Source organism: Colletes gigas, unplaced genomic scaffold (genome assembly GCF_013123115.1).
Source record: "Colletes gigas isolate AHSC1104 unplaced genomic scaffold, ASM1312311v1 Colletes_gigas_Sc00027, whole genome shotgun sequence".
Classification (NCBI taxonomy): Eukaryota; Metazoa; Arthropoda; class Insecta; order Hymenoptera; family Colletidae; genus Colletes; species Colletes gigas.
In genome coordinates this window covers 1,091,741-1,116,400 of record NW_025106656.1, presented here as the reverse complement: position 1 = coordinate 1,116,400, position 24,660 = coordinate 1,091,741, and the positions used below count along the sequence as shown (strand labels likewise).

General features: G+C 40.3%; 1 protein-coding gene across 3 annotated transcripts in view; it reads left to right on the top strand.

The window, feature by feature from the left end:
- Window positions 1–1,737: 1,737 nt before the first annotated feature.
- Window positions 1,738–24,660, top strand: part of LOC122401741 (transmembrane protein 132E) — a 137,219-nt gene continuing 114,296 nt past the window's right edge. For 2 of the 3 annotated variants that reach the window (XM_043404075.1, XM_043404073.1), the window contains exon 1: window positions 1,741–2,577. In XM_043404075.1, the coding sequence (XP_043260010.1) occupies window positions 2,481–2,577 (97 nt within the window). In that variant the 5' untranslated portion in view covers window positions 1,741–2,480. Of the gene's footprint in view, window positions 2,578–24,660 lie in introns of all 3 variants that reach the window. The other variant, XM_043404076.1, reaches the window with a different exon arrangement.

Below are 24,660 nucleotides of genomic sequence, written 5' to 3'. Positions count from 1 at the left end.
CGTTGGACGTATGCAACAAATTACGTTGTACGTGCATGCAAATGTTGCATTCGTCCAGTCCTCTGACAACAAAACGTTTCGACAGATCAAAGGATGCGTTCTTCATTGAGCGGCAGAGAAAAGAAAGCATTTGACCGTCAAATGCGCAACTCTTTGGTTTAGCAAGGGGTATGCAATTGATTAATAAATGCTTCGGTTAAACAAAAGTACCCCGCTGAGCGGTTCGACGCTGGTCGTTAGGCAAGCTCTGTGGGTCGCGTGCGAGTAACTACGACTCGACGCCATTGTCGCGGGGGTAGGGCTTACGGTTCGATAGTTTCACGAAGATAAAATCGTACCCATCGTTTCTTTGTGGCCCTTCTTTACGGTCTGGAATACCATTCGGGAAGAAAGTTCGATGTCGAGGTATGGGGAGAGGAGAGGGGAGGAGAATTGAAGAACCGCTGCACACGAATTCTCTCTTCCACGTGCAACAACCTGCTGGATCTCAGCCGTATCCTTATCCGACCTATAGATCTCTTTGCTAAGTCCGGAAGGCGTTCGAGCCGTTCCCGAGATCGAATCTTCCTCCGGTGGACGTGGTATTGAGTATCGATCGTCGAATAAAACTACCGGCAGACCGTTTACCGTCTGTATCGTTGAATTTCCCTATGTCAACCGTTCGAAGGCGATCCAACCAGGCTCTCACGAATTCGTTCGCGGTTCTGTCGCGGAAACGTGTACCTACAGTATAAACGTATGTCGCACGATCTTGTAGTTTTTTTGTTGGAAATGTGGTTTCTGGTAGGAAAACATTTTTATTCGTTTTTATTCTAACTATTTAGTGACTTTATTCGCTATATTAATCTTTCAGCCGTGAGCGATTTTGTGATTTGTTTAGAATTAGTAGAGTATAAGGTTGGTAAATTAACCCTTTGCGGGGTTAGGTTAGCTTTGCAATCCTTTAATAGCAGTTATTCTAAGAGTATTTCTCGTAGTATTATAATTGTGTTAAAATATATTTACCAACAGAAAGAATAACCAATTGACCAACTCGATGAAACTTTTCGAGCCTGTTCCTTAGCCAAAACAAAAATATTTCAATCTGGCACTATGCGTAATCGCGTTATGTAAGCGTTAAGCGTAAACAATTTTCCGATGGACGTGATTGGCATAGTAGCAAAGTATTATCTTCCTCCTTTTTTCTAGTCTCTTAGTTGGTATTGGAGTTGATTGGCAAACAGCATTCAATTAATTTCAGGGTTAACTACTTCAAACTAGAATTAACAAGAGATTTCATGAAATAGTCATAGTTTTTAATGTAAAACACGCAGCGGAAAATCATTTAAATTCTTGCGCGGAATTGCAAAAGAGACCGATAGTGACGTTTTATTCGTTGGTTAGTATGCGCATACGATTAATACAATTAAATTTATCGTACGAGCGATTATCACGATTACTTTTCGTAATAAATTACGAAAGCAAGCGCAAAGTAATCAATTACCGAACCGGCTCTGTTACGAATTTAAAATTTCGCCAGCGGTCGTATTAATTGGTCGTCGAAAATATACAACAGGTTTCGAGACAGAGGATAATAAAACGGGGAAAATAAAGAAACAAGCATAATGTCCAAGGCCCATCGAACGGTTGAATCGACACGGAGCGCAGGCATAGGTCGTTCGTCGTAGCCGCTCTCGCGAGCGTAAGAGCCAGAGTGCGCGCGCAGCGGTGTAGGATCAGTTGTACGGTAGTCGTCACAGGGCAGGCGCCCCCTCCGCATCTCCACCGCCTGGTCCGGCCCGCAGCGCGGCGCACCGTGTGTCGAGCCAAGCCGAACCGAGCCGAGTCGGTCAATACTCCGGGCAACGCGGCGGTGAGAGCACATCACGGTCGCCCGTACTCGTGCACGCCGTCGTCGCTCGCAACAAATTCGTGCGATTCGCGTCTCTCGAGGACCGTAATATATCGAGGTTCGCGCCAGGCGTCTGTCGGTAGAGGCGCCGGTGGACTGACCGACGTATCTATTCTCGCGAACGGACGCGGATGAAACGCGTCGCATAACAGCGGACACGCATAGAGGCACACGCGGCGCGAGCCAGCGGCAGAGCGCATCGTAACGCACAATCTCGTCGCATCCGATCGCTTCGTAACGATAAAACCGTGCTAGCAGCGTGTACCTGAGTTGACAGCGTTCTCGGGGCTCGAACGAGGCGCCGTGTGCCTCCTTCGCGAAATACTCTCGAACGATGCGAGTCTGCTTCGTGGGAGAGCCGTAGGGAGCCGAAGGACAGTGTCAGGACACGTTCTGCGGTGGTGAGACGACGTGACACGCGAGACCGTCGCGGGTGCTCCACGGACTTTTGCGGTAGTGTGCGGTGGGCTCGATTACGCGGACAGTGGGAGTATTCCCGTGCAAGGATCCGTCGAATACACCAAGCAAGATCAGCGTAGGTGCCGCGTGTACCTGACCGACGACGTTCGGCGATGAATCCTGAAGCGTGATGGACAAGCTCGCGTACGCAGCAAGCAGCTTCCAGCTACGTCTCGCCAGCATAATCATGGATACGTGGATATTCTTCTTGTTTGTCGCCATTGCCGGTGAGTCTGCACAAAATCTTCTCTCGCGATCGTGGACTCGATTTCGATCCTCTCTTTGTCAACCTACGCGTTATCCGCCGGTCGTCACGTTGTTCCTGTAATTGTTCTCGGTTTATCGATTCGACGTGGTGTTGTACGCTGCGTGACTCGGTCCGCGTGCTGTCACTCGACGTGTCAATACGCATTACGTATGCACAACAGGCACGTGCGGCACGCTGAGTAAGTGCGTCGTATCTGTGCCATGGTTGAAAGACTCGGCTCATTCAAGAGATCAAAGAGAGAGAGAGAGGGGAGTAATCGACGCCACTTTCGTTCTTAACTCGTGGATACTTCGTTTCGCTTTTGGTGCGTTTCAAGGCTTCGGGGACGCGTCCGGAACGTTCCTGGAATCGGCGATAGAGGCACGTTGCCGTGAGAAAATATTGGTCACAGCACATACGATTCCCTCTATCGTTTCATTCCGTTCACTTTGCCCCGATCCTGTTCGGGAGACGTTGTTTGCTTTTGCTACTATCGGCGACCTCGTGGGGTAGGCGCCACCGAGTGCACACGCTCAGCCAGTGCACACCGACGTGGGGACGGGTACAATGCCAGATGGCTGACATTCTCGGTGACGAGCAAGGGGATCAGGGAAGTCCTCTTTGTCCCTATCTTCTTCCTTCGTCTCTCTTTTAAACTGTTTGCACGCAGGGCTCCGATGTCGATTACTATGTAGGTAATTAAATGGAGTCTTTTACACAAAATCTGGCTAGGTTAGGTGCAAGTGCAAAACTTTTGTGACCGGTACGGGGTCTAATGTGCGGTGCAGACAGACGCTGTTACTTTATCTTGTTCCGTTTCCGTCTCGCTTCTACTCGAATTCTCGATCCATCAGGCTCTGGCACGTTACAACCTTCTATTTCAACACATTGAGTCGGATTCGTTTTCTTCACCGTCTTCTCCGTTCTCTGTGTCCCTACTTCGTTTTCCGGTTACTTTGACTCCTTTCTTCCTCGCAGCCGGTTTTACTTGTAATTTACCACCGTCCCGGGCTGCCCTTTCTCGTTGTATCTCCGATTCGCGAAATCAGCCACCCTGTGTCCTCTTCCATTAACTTTTATGTACACGACGTGTCGTTCTATACCTAATCGAATTTCTAAAGTTGGATGTTAGTTCCACAAAGCCATGACCTTTGTAATATACGATAAAAGAAATTTTCAGTGTCGTAATATTCCACTGGTATCAAGAATGTAAACATAGTACTGTTGTGAACATGTAATAGTTATATAAGCTCATTTTATTTTTTACTAATATGATTTCTGATTCACAACATGGGTTTACCAGTGTAAGATCCACTACTGATCTTACAGTGTATTACAATTATATTTTTTCTGAATTAAAATAGAGAAAAAGTAGACGTTATTTATTTAGAATTTCGTAAAGCATTCGTCTCATTAAATCATGATACTTTTATTGCAGACAATTTTTATTTATTCTTTTAACGCTTACACGAACGGCGGTTATTGAATTTTTTTAGATTCATATTTTATCTATTACAGTATTTATGTATTTAAACTTTTAAGAAATATATTAGGTAATTATTTTTGTGTTACAAAATTGTATGTTACTTACCTGGCAAATCCATAGTTCGTTTCTTTTTTATATCAAGAATTATTATATCCATTTTTGTAAATTCACGGAACTTTCATCGTGAACCTCTACTATTGAATTTATTTATCAACGATATCTGATTATCGACGATATCAAGAGCTCTTTGGATGTGAATTTTTACTGTATGCCGATAATCTAAACCTCTATAAGCGTATATCATCTATTACTAATTCTATATATTCGTTTTTAGTTTTTGTAATGCAAGTTTGACACAGTAAAGAAATATTATTATTATCTATGAATTAGGGAATTGTTCATTCATAAACTATCTGGTTACTCGGTTTAAACGGGACGGTGTATCTGATGGAACTTCTTCCAATAATTAATGCGATTGGTTACACAAGAAATTGACACAAGACTGACCTATTAATCTTTCATTAAGAAAAGCAAACAGTTATCGAACATTCTATACAGTTTAATGGGAATAGTAATACTAACTCTGTTTCTCATTAAGAATCATCGTAGTACAAAATGGCGAAATAGGACGTATGTTTATATAACATTTCACCCTTGTTTTTGTGTTTTTCAATAGATCTTTGAAATACATATTAAATGTTACGTTACACCTTAAATGTTTAATATGGTCTATTGTGCAATGCAAAAAAGTTCATTTGCACTTATTTTTTGAATGGAATTAAGGCCAATTAAATAATTAGCATTTTAAGAGATATTCCATTTTACCTTTTTTTAAACTTTAGAAAGTTTTAAAATCTCAAAATTTACTTTCAAGACGTACAAACTTAGTTTTAGATTAATACCTTCGTTTAATTAAAATCAGATGTAAAAACATTCATAATTTTCAGCATAAAAATAAAATAAGAAAAATCTCTATATAAAAGAATTATAATAATAATAAAAAATCTGTACCATTAATGGTCGTGCAACCCCAAACAAATACGTATTCACCACCTCCTTTAACAGTTGATTTGGTACATTTTGTATGAACACTTTGACGGCCGCTGTCACGTATACGTGACTTTGTGAGCTAGTAGACGTTAGCCACTGTCACGTGTGTGTGACCTACTGTAACAGTCACCATTTCATCATACATTCAACTTATTACGTTTGTTGAGGTTACATTTATAATTCCTTATAATAATATTCCTAGCATCATCATGTACAGTCGCGTCGGTATTTATGTTGACGCTGTTGTATTTCTGGTATTGACGATATTGTTCCATAATTTAAACACTTGTACGCGCCCTTCCGTACATTCTGACATTGTTTACATTATGTACAAGAAATGCCTCAGTATACCAGTGAGTGTCAAAGCGAAAACACCGCGTACAATCAAATAACAGTCAATCTGTAAAAATATTTCCTAAATTTGGTTCGCCGGAAAGTAAGTTGACGTAATCAAGTTTTTATTTCATTAATAAAATTTTGCTATTAAACGTGCATTTAATAATTTGATAATGTATTTAGTCTCTTATATAATGTTTTTTTTTTGTTATGTATTGTTATTGTTAAGAATTGGTTACTTGTAGCATGCCGAAAATACGGGAATTACACGAGTCTGAAAGATTATTAATTTATAAAAGAAGGAGAGAAGGCCAAAGTTTGCAACAGATTGCCACAGATTTTGGGATATCAAAGGAAGGGGTGCGAAAAATTTATAAAAAGATAGAAACTACTGGGAAACCTGAAAATTTAGTTAGAACGGGAAGAAAAAGAAAAACAACTCCCCGTCAGGATCGAGAAATTGTTAAAATAACAAAAAAGGAACCATTTATTACTGCCAAACAGATCAAAGAAGATTTAAATTTGCCAATAGGGACCACTCAAATAAAATCCCGTTTATACGAAGCTGGGTTGCATAGTCGAATATCTAGGAAGAAGCCACACATTTCCGAAACAAATGCTCGCAAACGTTTAAATTTAGCAAAAGAGCATTTTAATAAACCGACTGCATTCTGGGATTTCATAATTTGGAGTGATGAGTCAAAATTTGAATTACAATCAAACAAACGAAGGAAATATGTGTGGAGAAAAAAAGGAGAAGCTTTTAAACAAAATGTTATCACCTCCACCGTGTTTCACGGTGGAGGGTCTATAATGTTATGGGGCTGCTTCAACAATGAAAATGTAGGAAAATTAACAGTTATTGATGGTATATTAACAGCAGCGAAATACATCGATATTCTAAAAGAAAATTTGTTTCCATCAATTCAAAAATTTGGGCCAGATACAGGATACATATTCCAACACGACAACGATCCGAAACATACTGCAAAGATCGTTAAAAAATTTATCGACGAAAACAATATACATATTGCTGCTTTCTTGGCCACCGCAGAGCCCTGATTTAAATCCGATTGAGACCTTATGGGACGAACTCGATCGAAAAATACCAAAATCGGACCGCTATACAAAACCAAAATTGATAGCCGCACTAAAAAAGGCATGGGATGAAATACAGCCCAAAACGTTAAAAAAATTAATACACAGTATGCCAAATCGTTTACTGGAAGTAATTAAAGCCAAAGGGTATCAAACTGCTTATTAAATATTTTTTTTACTGTTACTTATAGAATTATAATTTACTTTATAACCATTGTCAACTTACTTTCCGATAGACGTTCATTAGAAAATATTTGTTAATGCTATTGTTACTCAAATGAACATAATTAATAAGGTGACATTATTTACTTAAGACACGAATAAATTTATTTTTGTAAACATTTCGTATTTTATTTATTTTTATTGTATCCTTTTACGGCTATTTTATAAAAATGATAAGTGTCAACTTAAATACCGACGCGACTGTATCTCACTTTGGTCTACAATATCATTATTTATAGTGCGGCCATTAAAGTGTTAAATTCCTCGCCAATACGACGTCTTACATAAATTTTTTAAGATCCTAGACGATTGAATTTACTTTCGTCGGTAAATACAACTTTGGACCATTGTTCTTCTGTCCAGTTGAGGTGATCTCTCGCAAATCGAAGCCTCGCACGTCGATTCTTTTCAGATATCAACGGTTTGTGCCGTGCCACTCTACCCATTAGATTAAATTTACATAAACGGCGTTGCACTGTTCGAACACTGATTTCATTAACCAGTTGTAGCGATACTTCATTATTAGACTGCGGATGTTTATGCATTTATGGGGAATTTTAATTCTCAAGAAACTACAGAATGCACTTAATATGCAAAAATATAAGAAATACTTAAAGTAAGATACGAATTATTATATTTAAGGGTTGAGACAATCATCTACAAAGCTCCCATTTTATTAATTCTATTAATAAAAATATGAATTTGCATAAAGATCCGCAGTTTATTCATTATGAATAACAACAGCGGTCTTAAAACGGTCGACCCCGGAAAGACGATGTATCAAACGATCTGTTCGTCTATCGGTTTCACGGGATTTTGGTTTACGGGGTGTATTTTCTGCAGTTTTTCGGAGATTAATATGTTGCATGGCTTTATGACAAGCTCCAAGAGATATGCCTAATTGTTTAGAAATATTTCGATACGATAGTCCTTGTTTTTTAAGCTGTACTTGGCGTCGTTGTTCTGGCGTTAGAGTTTTACCCAAACTCATGATTAACGTTTCAAATCTAATATACGCTTCGTCTAATCATATGAACAAGTTAGCAAAAACTGCTTCCGGGATCAACAAATTCAAAACAAATGATGTAAGCATACATTGCAATAGCGTTCGTAAGTATGTGTCCGCAACACTGTCGAAGAGTTAAGGCAAAGTGTTATTCACCGTTTATAGTAACAAAGTTATGTAAGAGATACAACAGAGAATGATAGTACGAGGGTCGTTCAATAAGTCCTTAGAAAATCCAAGAGCTGATGCTCGTATCATCGAAAACTTTTGTTTTTAGTAAGCATCATGACTCACTGTACAGCTGTAAAATTCTCAGTTATATTCACCACACGATTTCATTTTTATTATCCACTGAAGCAAGAAACTTTTGCTCATTTAGAAAAATGGAAAAAAGTGAGTTTCGAGTGGTGATTAAACACTTGTATTTGAAAGGCTTAATATCGAAAGAGATCAAAGCTGAGTTGGATGAAGTTCATGGCACATCTGCTCCTGCGTTTGCAACTATTTACAATTGGGTAAATGAGTTTAAACGTGGCCGTACATCCACAAATGATGAACGTTGTTCGGGACGTCCACTGGAAGTAACTACTCCCGAAACGATTGACAAAACCCACGATATGGTTTTGAGTGATCGATGAATCAAAGTACGCGAAATAGTTGAGACCACAGTCATATCGCAAGGTATGTACAATGTTTTCAATTTTGCACGAAAAATTGGGTATGAAAAACATCTCGGAAAGATGGATGCTGCGTTTGCTCTCAGTGGAGATGAAACGCAATCGTGTGGTCGACTCTGAGGCTGTTTTGGCGCTTTTTCGCCGCAATCCTGACGAGTTTCTGTGTTGATAAATAATTGTGGACGAAACGTGGATACACCACCATACTACAGAGACAAAGGAACAGTCAAAAGAGTGGGTTTTTGAAGACGAACGGACCCCGAAGAAGGCGAAGACGGTGAAATCGGCCAGCAAGGTGATGGCCACAGTTTTTTGGGACGCACTCGGAATCATTTACATCGATAACTTGGAAAAAGGAAAAACAATAACTGGAGAGTATTATGCGTCGTTATTGCACCGGTTGAGCGAAGAAATCAAGAAAAAACGTCCTCATTTGAAATAGAAAAAGATTCTCTTCCATCAAGACAATGCACGGGTGCAGATCTGCGCAGTTTCAGTGGCCAAAATCATGCAATTAAAGTTCGAATTATTACATCCGACGCATTTACCGGATTTGGCTCCTAGTGACTTTTTTATTTCCAAATTTTAAAAAATGGCTCGTCGGACAACGGTTCACGTCGAACGAGGAGGTCACCGACTAAACAGGTGCCTATTTTGAGGACCTTCCGAAACCTTACTTTTTAGATGGCTTAAAAAAGTTGGTGCAACGTTTGGAAAAATGTATAGAGTTAAAAGGAGATTATGTTGAAAAGTAGAAAAATATCTACCTAAAATAATTTGTTTTTCTAACTTTTTCTAAGGACTTATTGAACGACCCTTGTATCTACCTCAACATATAATAAAAATAGAATGATTTAAGTAACAAAGCGTTTTATAACAAAATAACAACAATGAAAGTGTAATTATTAGCATGTTCGTAAGTACATGTCCGCCACTGTATGTAAAATTTTTCTTTTTCTAAGGACTTATTGAACGACCCTTGTATCTACCTCAACATATAATAAAAATAGAACGATTTAAGTAATAAAGCTTTTTATAACAAAATAACAACAATGAAAGTGCAGTTATTAGCATGTTCGTAAGTACATACATGTCCGCCACTGTATGTAAAATTTTTCGTGTTCGTTATTCTGGGATAAAATTTTCTCTACTCTGGATTGTAGACACTTGTCGCAGAAGAAGCTGTCTTGGAACCTCGACATCGTTTTTACGTTCTATCGTTGCTCGGTAATTGCTTCGCCGTAATCCAGCCGATCGATCGAATCGATCGGAGAAGTCCCCGGCGCGATGCTCGATTTCGAAAACGATCGAACGGGCGTGCAGCTTCGTCGCTTTCTCCCCCCGGTTTTGTCCATAAATGGCAGCGGCGCGATACCACCTTCTCTGGGTTCGCTCGGAACGAGGAGGCACGCACGCTAAAAGCCGAGATTTCGACGCGGCGTGGTTCGATTTAGAGGGGTTCTAGCGCGGAAAAAGGGGCAGTCTGAAGTTCCACTTTGCAGGGAATACCGCGAGAGCCGAGATAAATATGTACGTTGAAATTCAGGAAAAAGCCCGGGGCTCGGGTAAGTCTGCGGCAGAATTTTGCTGCGAGCGCAAAACGAGAAACACTCAGCGCTCCTTCGCGGTTTATTTCATGGGTTCGCGCGAAAGAACCGCGCGCGCTGGATGGAAATTAGGTTTTCGCCGAGTCGCGTTCGCGATCACCGACCGTTTTCGTCGCGTTGAAAACGGCGGTGCACCTATCGAGGATCGTGTCGATGAAAGTTTCGCGTTCTCGTAGGATCGTCGAGCGATCTTCAATACGCGTTTTCGCCCGGGCACAATGGACGATGCTGAACCCCCCGTCGGATAGAAACGCGTTCTGCTCGAACAGTGAAGTTGCCATTCAAGTTCATTCCCAACACTCGAAAACGAACGGAACGGATAAGCAGCTCGTCGAATCTCGTTCGCGTGAATTGCTACGCTGGGGTATACCCGCGACGGCTCGCAGCGTAGGAAATATATATCGCGTTCTTTTCAATGGTTCTCCCGTTTACATCAATCGCGCGTTCGTAGATAAGCTTCTGCGTCGTCTTGTTTCGCGTAGATATTAGTTTTCATTCATCGAACGTTTACGGACTCGTAACGAGTCAATTACCGTTGCGCAGCGTTCTGTGTCGTATTTGAGCTTCGGTCTTTCATTCCTTGCAAGATTGTATCATGCATTATTCATCGTTCAACGGAACTATTATTCGATGCATTTTATTCACGTTTATTCATGTTCGCCGTACCTTTGTACCTTTGAAGAGAGTATTCCACGTATTTATCTTCTTCGTCGTATCCGTTTCATCGTTTTCCAGGCCAAAAACTAGCCGTTGTTTCGTAATACAAATTATCCGCACTCTGCCCGTAAGAAACTCGATACGACGACTATGGAAAATCATCGCGAGGAATCGCTCGACCGGGTAAAATTTTTTCCCCCGATGTCCCGCTGTTTCTTTATTCCGATAATTAAAGACGTATATCAACGACGAGAAAACTCGGTTGGAGAGGTTGCGAGTTCGAGCACCGTCGTATATTATTATTTATTAATTGATCTCATCCCTCAGGCCAAGAAACGAAATTGGTTTATATTAGTACCCATTCATCTTTCCGCTCTTCAAATTTACAGTGTATATCAAATAACCGGGGCGGGCTATAAACGAGCGAACGGTTGTTTAGTATACGTTCAATTTAGCGATTTGGTCACGGATCGATTAAAGAAAAAGATAACATGTTGACGATAACGGAAATGGCTAATATTTTTACATTGTATTTTAAAAATAACAGTGTTTCAACTCGAATTAATTAAAATAAATACCGTTTCAAATTGTATAATTTATAAACGAAGAACATATGTATCTATAATCGTGGAGAAATTAATTGGACTTTGGAATGGAAATGGTTATCGTTCGCGTTTAATCGAAACAGTACTAATGGTGGAAACTCAAATTTTATTTATTACATATTCTCACGGTATATAGAATATTTAATCAATAACTGAAATTAATATTAATGTTACTGCATAAACTAATTACGTTTATTGAATAAGGACAAATTGAAAATGGACAAAATATGTGGATTTGTTATAAGGAACATGATATTAAATAATCAATACTATAATTAATTTATAATTAATATTTTGTGTTACAATCTTCCGCTAGAATTAATGTTTCCAAACGTCGGGGTGTATCACTTATTAATTTTCTAATACAATTTGTATCAGTAGTTTCAAACATTAATTTGTATCGACTGTTAAGACGTTATTTTTAGTTATATCGCTTTTGAGAAAATCAGTACCTCAAATTTTAGTTCGAAAATTACTAATAGTTGATTTTCACTTGATTGCCCACCTCTTTCTTAAGGGGCCATTCTACCTTGTAGGCAAGCAAAATACATGTTTCTTTGTGATTTTTTTGCGGTCTATTAAAGAGCGATTGATTCTGGGTTTTGTGGATATATTTATTATATATTTAACTATATTTACGAATTTTTGGAACGCATAATATCTATTGATTACGCAGTTTTTTGTTGATCAATGAACAACAGTTTTTACTGTTTAGAAATCCAAAAACCAAAGATATTCTTAATATAGATAAGTTCGAAAAACACGAAAAATGGCGCAATAGCAGTTATTTTACGAAAAAATACTGAATATTTTCATATATTCGATTGCTTTTTTGTTAATAAAAGAAAAAGTATTGCGTATATCGCAGTTATCCTAGCTCACGCGATAGAGAGATCAGTTCTAAAGATACTGCATAAATTCGATGTTGATATCTTGAATAGTTTTCATGTTATTGTCTACGCAGTGCCGAAAAATGTAGTTTCGAGAAAAACACTTTACGTCCAGTTGTTATACCTACGCGTGGTACATGTCAGCAGGCTATAACTTCGTTAGTTTTCCGAATTTCAATTTAACATTTGGTAGATATATTTTCGAGACTACATACTAAAAGAAAACGCAAAAAAAAAATTCGATTCTTTCAATCCCACAAAGTAGGAAGGTCCTTTAACGAACACGTCAATTTCGTGTTAAAAGAAAATTCGCATGTTAAGACCTAACCGTCAACGTGATGGGTTTTAATAAAAATACGTGCAATCGATGTCTCTGTGAATCCAGCGTCTACGAGTAGATTTTTACACCGAAAAATAAAATGGCTGCATCGACTGGTTCTTCGTCGACCGATCTTCATCCTACGTCCTTATTTCTGTTCCTTTCTGTTTCACTATTTGTACAAGCGATACATCATACTCGCGGCGCGCACGATCTAGGAATTCTCATTACCTTTTCGCGGCGCGGGCACATTCATCAGGTGTCAAATAAAATTCCCGCGAGTCTTCCTTACTTTAAAGTTTAACAAAGATCCACTACCGAGGCAGGCGCACGCGCGCGATTACGCGACACTGGTTATTTCGCTAACGCGTACCGTCAGGACGAATTAAGAAAGTCCAGCACGGAGGAGCACGGTAATCTGTTATCTTTGTTAACTGTTCTAACCCGTCCACCTCGCGTCACCGTCGACTTTTACTCCCGAACCGAAGTTCACGATGGAGTCTCTATTGTTCTATATAACGTCGCCGCCTCGTAATAGTCGCATCAAACTTTAAAGTGCCTGAAATAATTAGGGGCTTCGCTATCTCCGACGTTCAGCCGGGCCAGAATGGTGTTCTTCCTGGTTTCCAGAGTCGCGGCATCTTGAGACGTTCTTCATCCCCTCTGCCGACACGGGAGGCACAGAACCTGCCCCGAGTCTTCGATTTTAATCTACATTGGTAGATTACTCGTCCCGATTGCTACGAACAAAATATTAGATGTAACTCGATCACTTTAGAGATACCAGTAACTCGCGTTTACCACCACGATGGCCGAACAAATTTCTTAGAACAGTTATTTCAGCTCAAAAAATAGAAATACTTTTTTTTTAAAATAATTACTAGCTAGGATCAAATATGAATTTGGTGCTATAACAAATGCATTGTCGTCGGAGGAAGGTACACAGGGTGTTCGGCCACCCTTGGGAAAAATTTTAATGGGGGATTCTAGAGGCCAAAATAAGACGAAAATCAAGAACACCAATTTGTTGATGGAGGCTTTGTTAAAAAGTTATTAACGTTTAAACTTCCGCCCGTACTGAATTTTTTTCTCGAAAATGCGCAGGATTTCGGGGGTACGTCTATTCAGCAAAAATGATTGTGTGGCGCTGCTTCGCTGCGGGTAGAGGATCTCGTGAGAATTCCGTAGGAGGGCAGAAAAGGAAAGGAGGGGGCGCGTTTCGTCCGGGCCTGCCAGTGGACTCATCAGTAAGGCTTTCTAGCAGGCCCTGCCTTAGACGACTGGGATATTGGGAAGTCGTTCGAGGAGTGTATATGTACATATATAGCAACGGAGGGGTCGGTCGAGCGCTTGTGAGAGCGCGACCCCTCTGGTGGCGAGCATGGGAGGCGACGCCACAATTGTAATTTACCCCCGTAACCGAAAATAATTTTTCCAGATCGATTTGAAATTTTATTTTATCGTTGAAAAATTTCATGCCTTCTCGAATTTTTTTCTAGAAAGGGGGCAGAATTTCGGGGGTATGTCTATTCACCAAAAATGATTATAATTGACCTCCGTAGCCGAAAATAATTTTTCCAGAACGATTTGAAATTTTTTTTTTCCGTCGAAGAATTTCATACCTTCAAGAATTTTTTTTTTAAAAAATGCGCAGGATTTCAGGGATATGTCTATTCACCAAAAATGGTTGTAATTGACCCCCATAACCGAAAATAATTTTTCCAGAACGATTTGAAATTTTTGAATTTAATTGTTAATAACTTTTTAACGATGCCTCTAGAATATGCCATTAAAATTTTTCCCAGGGGTAGTCGAACACACTGTATATGACGTAAAGCAATCCGGAAAATTTATTTTGTACTAAACAAATCGGAATAGTATCAAATTCAACGAGCGGAACGAAAAAAGATTTATATTTTTATTTTTATTATTTTTCAAATTAAAAACGATTTTGTTCTAACGAAATTGTATCCTGCGGTAAATTGAACCCTTGGAACCACCCTACTTTATAAAACCACCCCCGAAAAAAATTGTACCCTTTTAATATCGTCAGGAATAACTTGGAGCATCCAATAAAAGTTTGATTCTTTTCTTCTGGGCGTAATTAGTTTATTTTTGACCCATATAAAAGCCCCGTAAAAATTACCCGGAAACATAACGCATTAAAAGTACACGGAGGAAGCTCGATCGACCGTTGCGCGGGTGCGTTGGTGGTCAGGGTCGTCGCCTCTCAAGATTTCGCGATACACGTTAAGGTCGTCCTGGCAACGAAGTCGAATGATTTCACGGGGTCTGATGCCAGCTATATCGACCGTTGTAACGAGCTCCGGAAAAGCTGGGAAAACCGATAGAGGAGAACACGTTTCATGAATTTTTCCCCCCGAAATATTCGACCTCTCACACGCGAAACGTTCTGTGTTTTTTAAACTCTTAGCTACAATACGACGGTGTATTCTATACGGTATCGTAACATTTTATCGTGACGTTTGAAAAAGAAAAATATATTTTAAAAATGAATACTTCACTTTATTCAAATAAATTGCTTTTAGTTTTAATATTGAAATAGCTTTGAACGCGTACTTCATTTTTTATATACCACAGTCATCGTTTTATAATAATTATAATGATTTCTCCAACTTCAAGTTAGAATTTTGAATCCGTTATTTGGTTGAGTTTTGTTTTTCTAGTATTAACTCGACCCTTATGTCAGTATGATTTTCGTATTTACTAGCGTAGGACAAATAGGCTCGTAGACCGTTGAGGAAGACGTCCATAAATTTCAATGAATAGGGTGGAAAAATTATGGACATATCGTCCGAACATGTAACGAAGATTCGATAAAATATGGCTCGTATGCAGCGAGATATTATACACGGGGCATGTATGCACCGATATAGTAAACGTGTTAAGAAGAATATCGTTTGCTTGCACTGCATCTTGCACCGTGACTATACAGTATTGTCTCTATAGAAGCGACGCTCTCGGGGCTCAACGCTCGGCTATATCGTGGACGAGAAACGATTCTTGATACTTTGTTGACGCCTACTGGAGGCGGCGAGTATAGAAAAGAACAGCGAGCATATGACAAAGAGGGACTGAGCGGCCGAGCATCGCCGAATTTGCTATCGCTTCCTTCGCTTCGGGTCGGCTGTAACGAAACACAGGCGATGTTTATGCGAGCCTATACGAAATCGGTGTTCTAATTCTGACTTCTACCTCTCTTGGTAGAGGTCGCAGAATGAAATACTGATTCTGTATAGGCTCGCGTAAACATCGCCTGTGTTTCGATACAGCCGACGTGGAGTCACTTGAGCGATGCATGCCTTTGATTTCTTATTGCGTTAGTAAATAGGACCTAAATTGTATATCGTATTTGGTGTCATTTTAATCAGAAAAGTGTCACGAATATGTTGATGAAGTTTGAAAAAAGGAAGAACAAAAATAAAGATGAATTTCGTTGTTGATTTAATATTGTATATGTACTAGTTAAATCGTGTCATAACTTCAGTACATATATGTATGTATCGATCGTTTACTGCAATAGTGATATAACCCGAAAAGATATACATAACTTGCGAATTTAAACTGTTTAACCAACTTATTTTACTCTGAGTTGTCTCACGATTTCGGCAAATAAATGATAGGTCAATTAAATTACAATTCCTTTTTTCAGATGAGGATACACTTTAAAGAAAGGTCAAATGTATATTATAATTTATGAAAAACGATAATAAAAATTATGTTGTACTTGATCTTAGTTAAATCAGAAAACTGTCACAGACATGTTAAAAGTTTCAAAACAAGAAAACGAAAAATAAAAAATTTGTATTATTGCACTAGTGTTGCCTTAGTAATTTGAGCCCGTATCGTATGACAATGTTCGACGACCGACTGTCAAACGCGCCGCTATCTTGGGGAACCGCCCATAGGAAGGCATACTCGCCGATACAGCGAGTGCTTAGTTCTAACGGTACGCAGTGGGGATAAGTAGAGGGGATATGATATTTGCCTATATCGTGGACGAGTTCCGAGCTTATATAGAGAAAATACTGTACTACAAGACATTATATCAAACTGTTTAATTCTTTAATATTTTAAGGATTATGGAAAATTTACAAAGTTACAAGTGCTTGAATACCGTGGTAATATCGCCCTTTCATGTTAGAACCATGTATGTGCAATTCGATAAATTCTGGCATTACTAAACTGGACCAATAACTCACATTCATAAATCAAGTCTTTAGAGCATAATCACTATTGTTATCCAACGTACGCATTTATGCATACGTTAACAAAAACAAATACTCGGTAGTTAAAAACATGTTTAATAATAAAATTTCTCTTAAAACTAATAAACGAGTCACGATAACAATTTATGTAAAAACGAAATCAATAAATTCCATGACAAAAGGTGCAATTGCACTTTGCAAATAGAGCGTGTTCAACTGTGCAAAATTTTCTCCTATCGTATTATTCAAACTTGACTTAGAATAGAGTTCGACCACAAGTAGCTACGTATACCCTGTGCGTTAAACTTTCTGGTTTTCAGCTTTACGCAAGCAAATTTATAAAGTTAATTTAAACATTTGGATTCAAAGTTCGAGTTTTCTTCGGTGTAATGAACAAGAATCTTGCCGGCGAAAATTATTTCAATCTTAAAAAGTGTAAACATTAACAAAGATCGTAACGAAGTTAATGATGTGAACATTGACTATGGACGAACAAAATTAATTAAACGAGGAAAAGATAGTCGAGAATTTCTTCTCGGGATGAAAGATCGTAAAAGAAAGAGATTCAATATTTTACTTCGTTCTGAACTGGATTATCATTGGTTTCTCAAAGTTACCCAAGTGTTCTACGGATGGGCCACCTTGTAGAACGAAGTGTCGAATGGTGTATGAAAACCAGTTTCATTCGGTGTCCGTCAAGCCCACTCGTGTTTCTTTGCACTCTTAATCCGCTCATAGATCGCAGTTCAACGCCGCTTCGTTCCTTATTGATTTATCGATTCGTGACGTTAAAAGATTTAAATCCCATTAACGAAATATATGGGATCGTTTAGAAAGCTCTGGCGACAACTGACCTACGATCTACAAGCCGATTATAAATATATATAAACGTCAAGTGACAAAGTTATCTTTCGAGCGCTACCGTTTAATCGCTTACAATGTAACGTTACGTTTCTGGCTCATTCTTGGAAACATGCATGAATTTCGTTCAGCGTAGCGCATCGTCGTAGGCAGATCGGTAGGTAGGTAATCTAATCCGACGATTCAGGCAAGCTACCAGAAAACCCAGATATGAAAGAGAGAGAGATGAAGAGAGAGAGCCTCTCATCCGAGCCGAGTATCCTCTGGAACGCTACGGGGAGCAGGTGTTCTATGCGATACACGCTTTGTCCTGCTGCTTTTTATTCTTACCTGTCCTTCTCCACTGCTGCACGAGAAATTCAACCGTCCTACGATAATATGGACAGCCAGTTGTGTTGTTCCGCACGGTGGGGCTGGAAAACTCGCTCCTCCTTTCCAGTCTTATTGTTGGAACATGCGATCCCACGGGCGAACAGTTTTTCCGTCGTCTTTTATCCACGGACTTGGGAAAACGTTCTCCTCCTTTTTGTCCGTCGTTTCGTAGCACGGGATCGGCGAAGAATCGTTTCGGGCATGGCGTACCTGAATCGCGGAGCCCCGGCCTTGCTCCACCCTTTGAATCCACCGGGCCACTACCAGCCACGGTAAAATCGAGTATACCTGGCGAACGTGGGAGGAAAACCGAAAGTCAAATATAATAGCCGCCTTTTCTCCCTTCCTCTCATTTCTCTCTGTTTCCCTCTGGCTTTTCCGCTTTATTTGAAATCGATCTCTAACTCTCTGGCCACGAGATACCCATATCCGATTCGACGAACGCGACTCCGCGTATCGAATGGCGAAAACGCTTTTTTCGTGCTTGTCGTATAAACGTTCCGTTGCCGTGTCGGGGCGATTTTCGCTCGGCCATCGCGAACAACCGGCGCACAAAGCCGCCGTTTCGCATGCATTCCCTGCGCTTGTTATCACCGATCTAAAACACGTTTGATCTCGTTCTCTGTACCGTCCTTCGACCAATCGAATCAACTTCTGCGTACCGTATCGATTTCCATTCGATCTTATCTAGCCGTGAATCCTAAACTTTTCGTTTCGAGGATCGCAACGAGAAGTTACGGACTTCGAACGTTCCATTTCAAACTATTTCTTTTTTTAGCGAATTTTGCCCGAAAATAATTACAGTTGTGCTCGAGCGTTTGCGCGAACAAGCTTAGTTTATAAAAATATTCAATGTTGAGGTTTCATCGAATTGAAGGGGAACGAGTGGAGAAGAGAAAAAGTAGACTTTCAAGTTAGTAGTCGTGTGCGTAACGTACTGTGCTTACGAGTGTCTTTACAATTTTTCTTGCGTTTGTTCTTCGTAGAAAATTCCATGTCAGTAAAAGTTATCACAACATTATCGTTAACGTTATCAAAATTAAAAAAAAAACATGTTTATGAGAGTTAATTAATGGGTGTGTAAATGTGCATATGAAACTTGTAGAAATTATTGATTGACCCCTTGGATACGTATCCCGGTAAAAATATATGAACGCTAGCTTTACGGATATTGATCGTAACATAATCTGGAAAAGTAGGAAGTTTAAATTTTAACAAGCCTTTTCTTCAAATCAAATTTTAATGAAAATAACCAAGTTATGAGAGCTTGAATGTTGAGCAAATTTCATTAGTTATGTTCGGGTTAGGTGCAAATATCCTACTGTGCGTGGTCGCTTGATGGACTTTTTGATTGCGGCATTCAAGAGAGAGAGAAAAAGAGAATTGCTCGGCGGAAAAAACTGCATCGACAAACAGGGACTGGGGGAAAATCGCTTTCCAACCTCTTGCAGTTTCGCGTACGATCGTGAGCAAGAAAAACGAGGGGCGCAGCATCGCGGTCCAGCGTCGTCGCGGCGCTCGGGACGAAAGAATGCATTTCCTCGTGCCTGCGACGCGACGACTGTGAAATTGCATCGACGCTACTTTTGTCCGCGGGTAGAAGAGCACCCGTGCCCGTTGCTCGAGAAATTCTCGCGCGGGGGAACGACGCAGGCCCTCTCGATCACCCATGAACCCTCTAGGAAACCTCTAAGCCCCGCAATCCACTTGCCTCGTCCTCCCAGCACTCCCTTTCGCCGCGTGTATATACACGGTAAAGTCGAAGGGGGTAGTTCGCACGCTGGCGCAACAAACCACGCCATTGCTCGTTGCGCGCGGAATCAGTTTAATTTTACGTAATGGCCGATTCCCGGACGATGCGGGACTGGCACGCAAGCAATCTTTTAGCCGGCGTATTCTACGGGATAATAAAGGAAATAAATAAAAATAAATAAAGTAACACAGAAAAAGTACAATGAAAAGGCATCCTAATTAGTTTGTTATTATTTAAAAAATCTAAATATACAGTGTAATCCAACTTCCAAGAAACTATAAATAAAAGAAAATAGGCGCAAGTATGTGGCGTTGTCTCCCATGTTCGCCACCAGAGGGGTCGCGCTCTCACAAGCACTCGACCGACCCCTCGGTTGCTATACAGGGCGCTCCACGCAATTGTTACAAGTCATAACTCCGTTATTATTGCATTTCCGAAAAAATGCCAAAGGAAAAAGATAAATGGTTCGAAGAGCACTACATCTGTAGGTCTTTAAATTTTTTTAGATGCAGCAGTGCATGTGCAATTAACAGTTGCATCATTTCTTTAAATAGAAATGCATATTTTTTTTACACGGATCGATTCTTCTGTTCATTCTACGTAAAAAATGATTAGGGTGCCATGGCCAAAAAATTATTAGATCTCGAGGTATTTTCAAAAAATGTCTTTATTGAAGTAGATGCTGAAACACTTCATGACTATGTTGTAAAGGTAAACACCCTTTCGACCTTGTTATCATAACAGAAACTGATTTGTACGAGTAAGCATTTCATCATTCAGTAGCAATTCACATATCGTAACTCGAGTACGAAAACTAAGAATTTGAAAAAGTGCGGTTTCTAAAAAATAAGTTTTGCAATAACGTTATCGCAACAAATACATCAATACGTTGGCCAGCCCGTTCGCCTGATTTAAGTCCCCATGACTTTTTTCTGTGGGGTTATTTGAAAGATAGAATTTATTCAAATCCCATAGATTCTGTAGAGAATCTGAAAGAAAAAATCATACTGGAATGTGCAGCAATAACTGCAGATAATTTAAACGCAGTTATGCAAACAATAAAAAAACGTTATCAGAAATGTTTAGAATGTAATGGAGAAGCGTTTGAGCATCTTCTTCAATAAAGACATTTTTTGAAAATATCTCGAGATCTAATAATTTTTTGGCCATGGTACCCTAATCATTTTTTACGTAAAATGAACAGAAGAATCGATCCGTGTAAAAAAAAATATGCATTCCTATTTAAAGAAATGATGCAATTGTTAATTGCACATGCACTGCTGCATCTAAAAAAAGTTTCAAGGCCTACAGATGTAGTGCTCTTCGAACCATTTATCTCTTTCCTTTGGCATTTTTTCGGATATGCAATAATAACGGAGTTATGACTTGTAACAATTGCGTGGACCACCCTGTATACATTCCTCGAACGACTTCCCAATATCCCAGTCAAAAAGGCGCCCCCTCCTGTCCTTTTCTGTCCTCCTACGATTCTCACGAGTCACAAGTATCATAAACTGATACTAATTAAAATTTATAGACTAGAATTCGCGTAGAACTATAAATTTTTTAAAATATGTCAAGAAATGGCAACTCAAGGAGGACAGAGATTCCGCAAAATGAGATGCCAGCGTTTTATCGTTTTTGGTATCTCACCTCGTATGTTTATTTTATGTTGCGAGTTGCAGTCCAAGTTTAAATTTCTATGGAATCAAAACACGTATTTCGCTGGTACTCGTCTCGCAGCCCACGAACGAAGTCGGATTTATACTGACTCATTTGCGCTACAGATTTTGCTTTCTATATTAAAACTTTATACGAAACGACGCGACACGCGAAAACACGCGAACGCCGACATTTTGTATGCAACCGACCTAATGTTTCCGCGCGTTTCGTCGCACGAAACTGATTTCGCCCGGGTGAAAACGTTCGCAACTATCTCGCGGAAACGACCTGACATTTGGGACGGTGTTCTGGAAATTGTTCTGTAATTGTACGAACGATACGGTGATCTTTTCTGGCCGAAAGTTCACGAGTGGCGTTATTCTGGCTTCTAGGTAGACGAGAATAGTGAAGCAGGTGGAATTACGGGACGTAAATCAGGCAAATTTGGGAACGAATCGATCGGGGTAGGAAAGGGGGTAAGGAAATCCTTATGGTTAGCGGGATGTACTGTTCTATTACTATTCTAACGAATATTTGTGCCAAATCGAGAGTGCTCGTCGAAATTACGAACCGGGGCAGTCTTTATTGTCGGCGGGGTGGAAGTTGCCACGAGAAAACGCTAAAACACACTGAATTCTATTCGCTCCCGTCTCGACGCGACTTGCTTGTATTCCTTGGCTCGCGGAAGAATCGCTGAAAGAATATAGGTCGAGTCGGAGAAGCGTCTTTGGCGCACACCGACTCTTCTTCTTCGTTCTATTCAAATGCACACACTGCCGCCTCTTAGACTCGGGTTAAAACGTCTTATGCGCTGGAATCGATCGCACTTTACTCCCCGTCTACACGCACCATTGCATACTGCTCGAAATGAATCTAGGTCGCCGGGGACAACGATCGACCCGCGGGTTATTATCGAGAAACGAACACAAGCGAAGCGCGTAAATTTCTATCGTCCAAAGCGGGTAGCCAACGACGCCTTTGCAGTCGAATTCGTGGGTCGGGATCGTCGTCGGGCGAATCGGGGGCTTGCCAGGCGGCGGAGTTGTTTGCGGTCGCAACGCCAATCGCTAACGACGGCTTAGCTTATGGATTTCAGACGTTGCAATCAGCTTGTATATTTACGCGGGCCGAATCTGTCGGATCAACTCGAACGAGCCTCGAAAGTCTCGAACATTAGCCGCCGTTAAATCTGTTCCATCGTGCACCGTAGTCGAGGGGTTGTGTTAACGTTATCGCTGTACAGCTTACCAACGCGCCGCGGTCTCGGTTGCTCGTTGCATCGACGCGAGAGAGTAAGTTTTGCAACTCTGCGGACTGCATTCTCTGCAGCAAATCGAACTTCAGAACGCGCATTAACGCGCCCGTTCTGTTCGCAACTGACGCGAGCGGATTGACGTTGATGGATAGAAAAGGGGAACACACGAGGCCGGAAAGGACGTGTCAGGACTTTCCAATTATTCCGCAAAGTTGCTCGAATTTTATTTACGAATAACGAGTAAAAATGTTCGATTCGTACCGACCCGGAGAGCAAAAGCATCCCCGTATCGCGAAACTACCACGGACGGAAGATCCTCTTTGAAAAATGCTCGGGTTCCTTGCACGGTTCCCTTCAATAACTCTGGCAACCGTCTGATCCGACAAGATTAAATTTCTCGTCGTAGCTAAAGTCCCCCTACAAATTAAAATCTATCGATTTTCCTGTCACCGCTAAGATATTTTTATTCGTTAGAATTTTAGTTTAACCTATATCTAACTAACTAAAAAAGAGATCCGTGTAAAATAGAATTGTTATTTTATAACAGGATACAAGAGGGGTAGATATTTTTACAAGAAAATAAACAACACAAAATAAAAGTAAACTTACTATATAAATCGTTCTTTTGTCACTGTTTGAAAAAGACTAATAATAATCGCTGTAAAATATTAATTAAATTCTGACGTGACTATTTGGATGCTCTGGGCGTTTCTGTTTGCTATGGCGTCGCGGTAACTGCCATTCTTCCGTCGGTAAAGTAGTCTGTGGGGAAAGGGTGGGCGATGTTTCATCCCTTTTGGGGTACAGGGGGCATTGTTTTGCCGGATCTCTTTTGTTCCTGGCCAGGATTATGTTTGGTTTCCGGTTTATTGCATATGACTTTTTAAATATATTATCTTTGATTGCCTGTTTGTAGAGTCTTTCTCTAGTTTTACTTGCTAAAAATTTATTTTTCAAACAATATATGCCCGTTTATGAGCTTCAAATTCATACGTACGACAAGGATTCTTTCATCGTTTATTATTTAAAGGTCAGCAAGTGGCAACTAATTTTTATATCATGGTACGGTTGAAAAATGATTTTATATTCTGTATAGTTAACGAAATATTACGAAACGATATGGAATCTTTCAGTGCGAGAAGGTTTTCCAACCTCGATTCAGGGGATCCCTCGAACCGGGGTATCCGGTATCCGGATTTCCTCGTGAAATTTCAGTTTCGCTGATTTGTGTCGCGACGAGAGCAACGGCGGTTTCAAAAATGTGAACGATATATATCGCACAAATATCGAGTAGGTGTGGAGGTTGGCAGGGCGGGCTCGTTCAACGACGCGTGTCGACGGAAATCTGATTTGCAACGTCGATACCTTTTTCGCGGTCGCTAATAGGGGCGCCTATCGTTCGACGCGTTTCACCGAATTCGTACGAATCGCGTTGATCGCGTTACGCCATGCGATATTTCGAGCTGTTAATCCCATCCCTCGAAAACGCAAGAATAGCGATCCGATATACGGGGTGTTTCACTTAACTGGGCCAGGCTGCAACTCTCAAACGGGAAGAGATAGAATAAAATTTCCACTTTCGAAATAAACACATACGCCAGAGCACGCAACATCCAATATCGTTTAAGCTTGTCTAATGAAATTTTGTTCTATCTCTTCTCGTTTAAGAGTTGCAGCCTGACCCGGTTAAGTGAAATAGCCCGTATAAGGCGCAACGCTAACCGCGATGCGTACAAATATATGGGATTCCACAACCGTTTGTTATTTTGCATTCAAACCCCAGACCCTCGAGCAATTTCTTCGAAAGGAAGCTCCGTGGAAGAGAATTATAAAAACATGGGTAACTCAGGGGCAAAATTTGATAGAACCTATGTTTATATGAATATTTTTCATTACTTTCCGTGTCTTGACTTCGCCTCTGCAGCTATGCATACTAATAACGAAGCACTATCAATGTAATACGATGTTAGAAAAATAA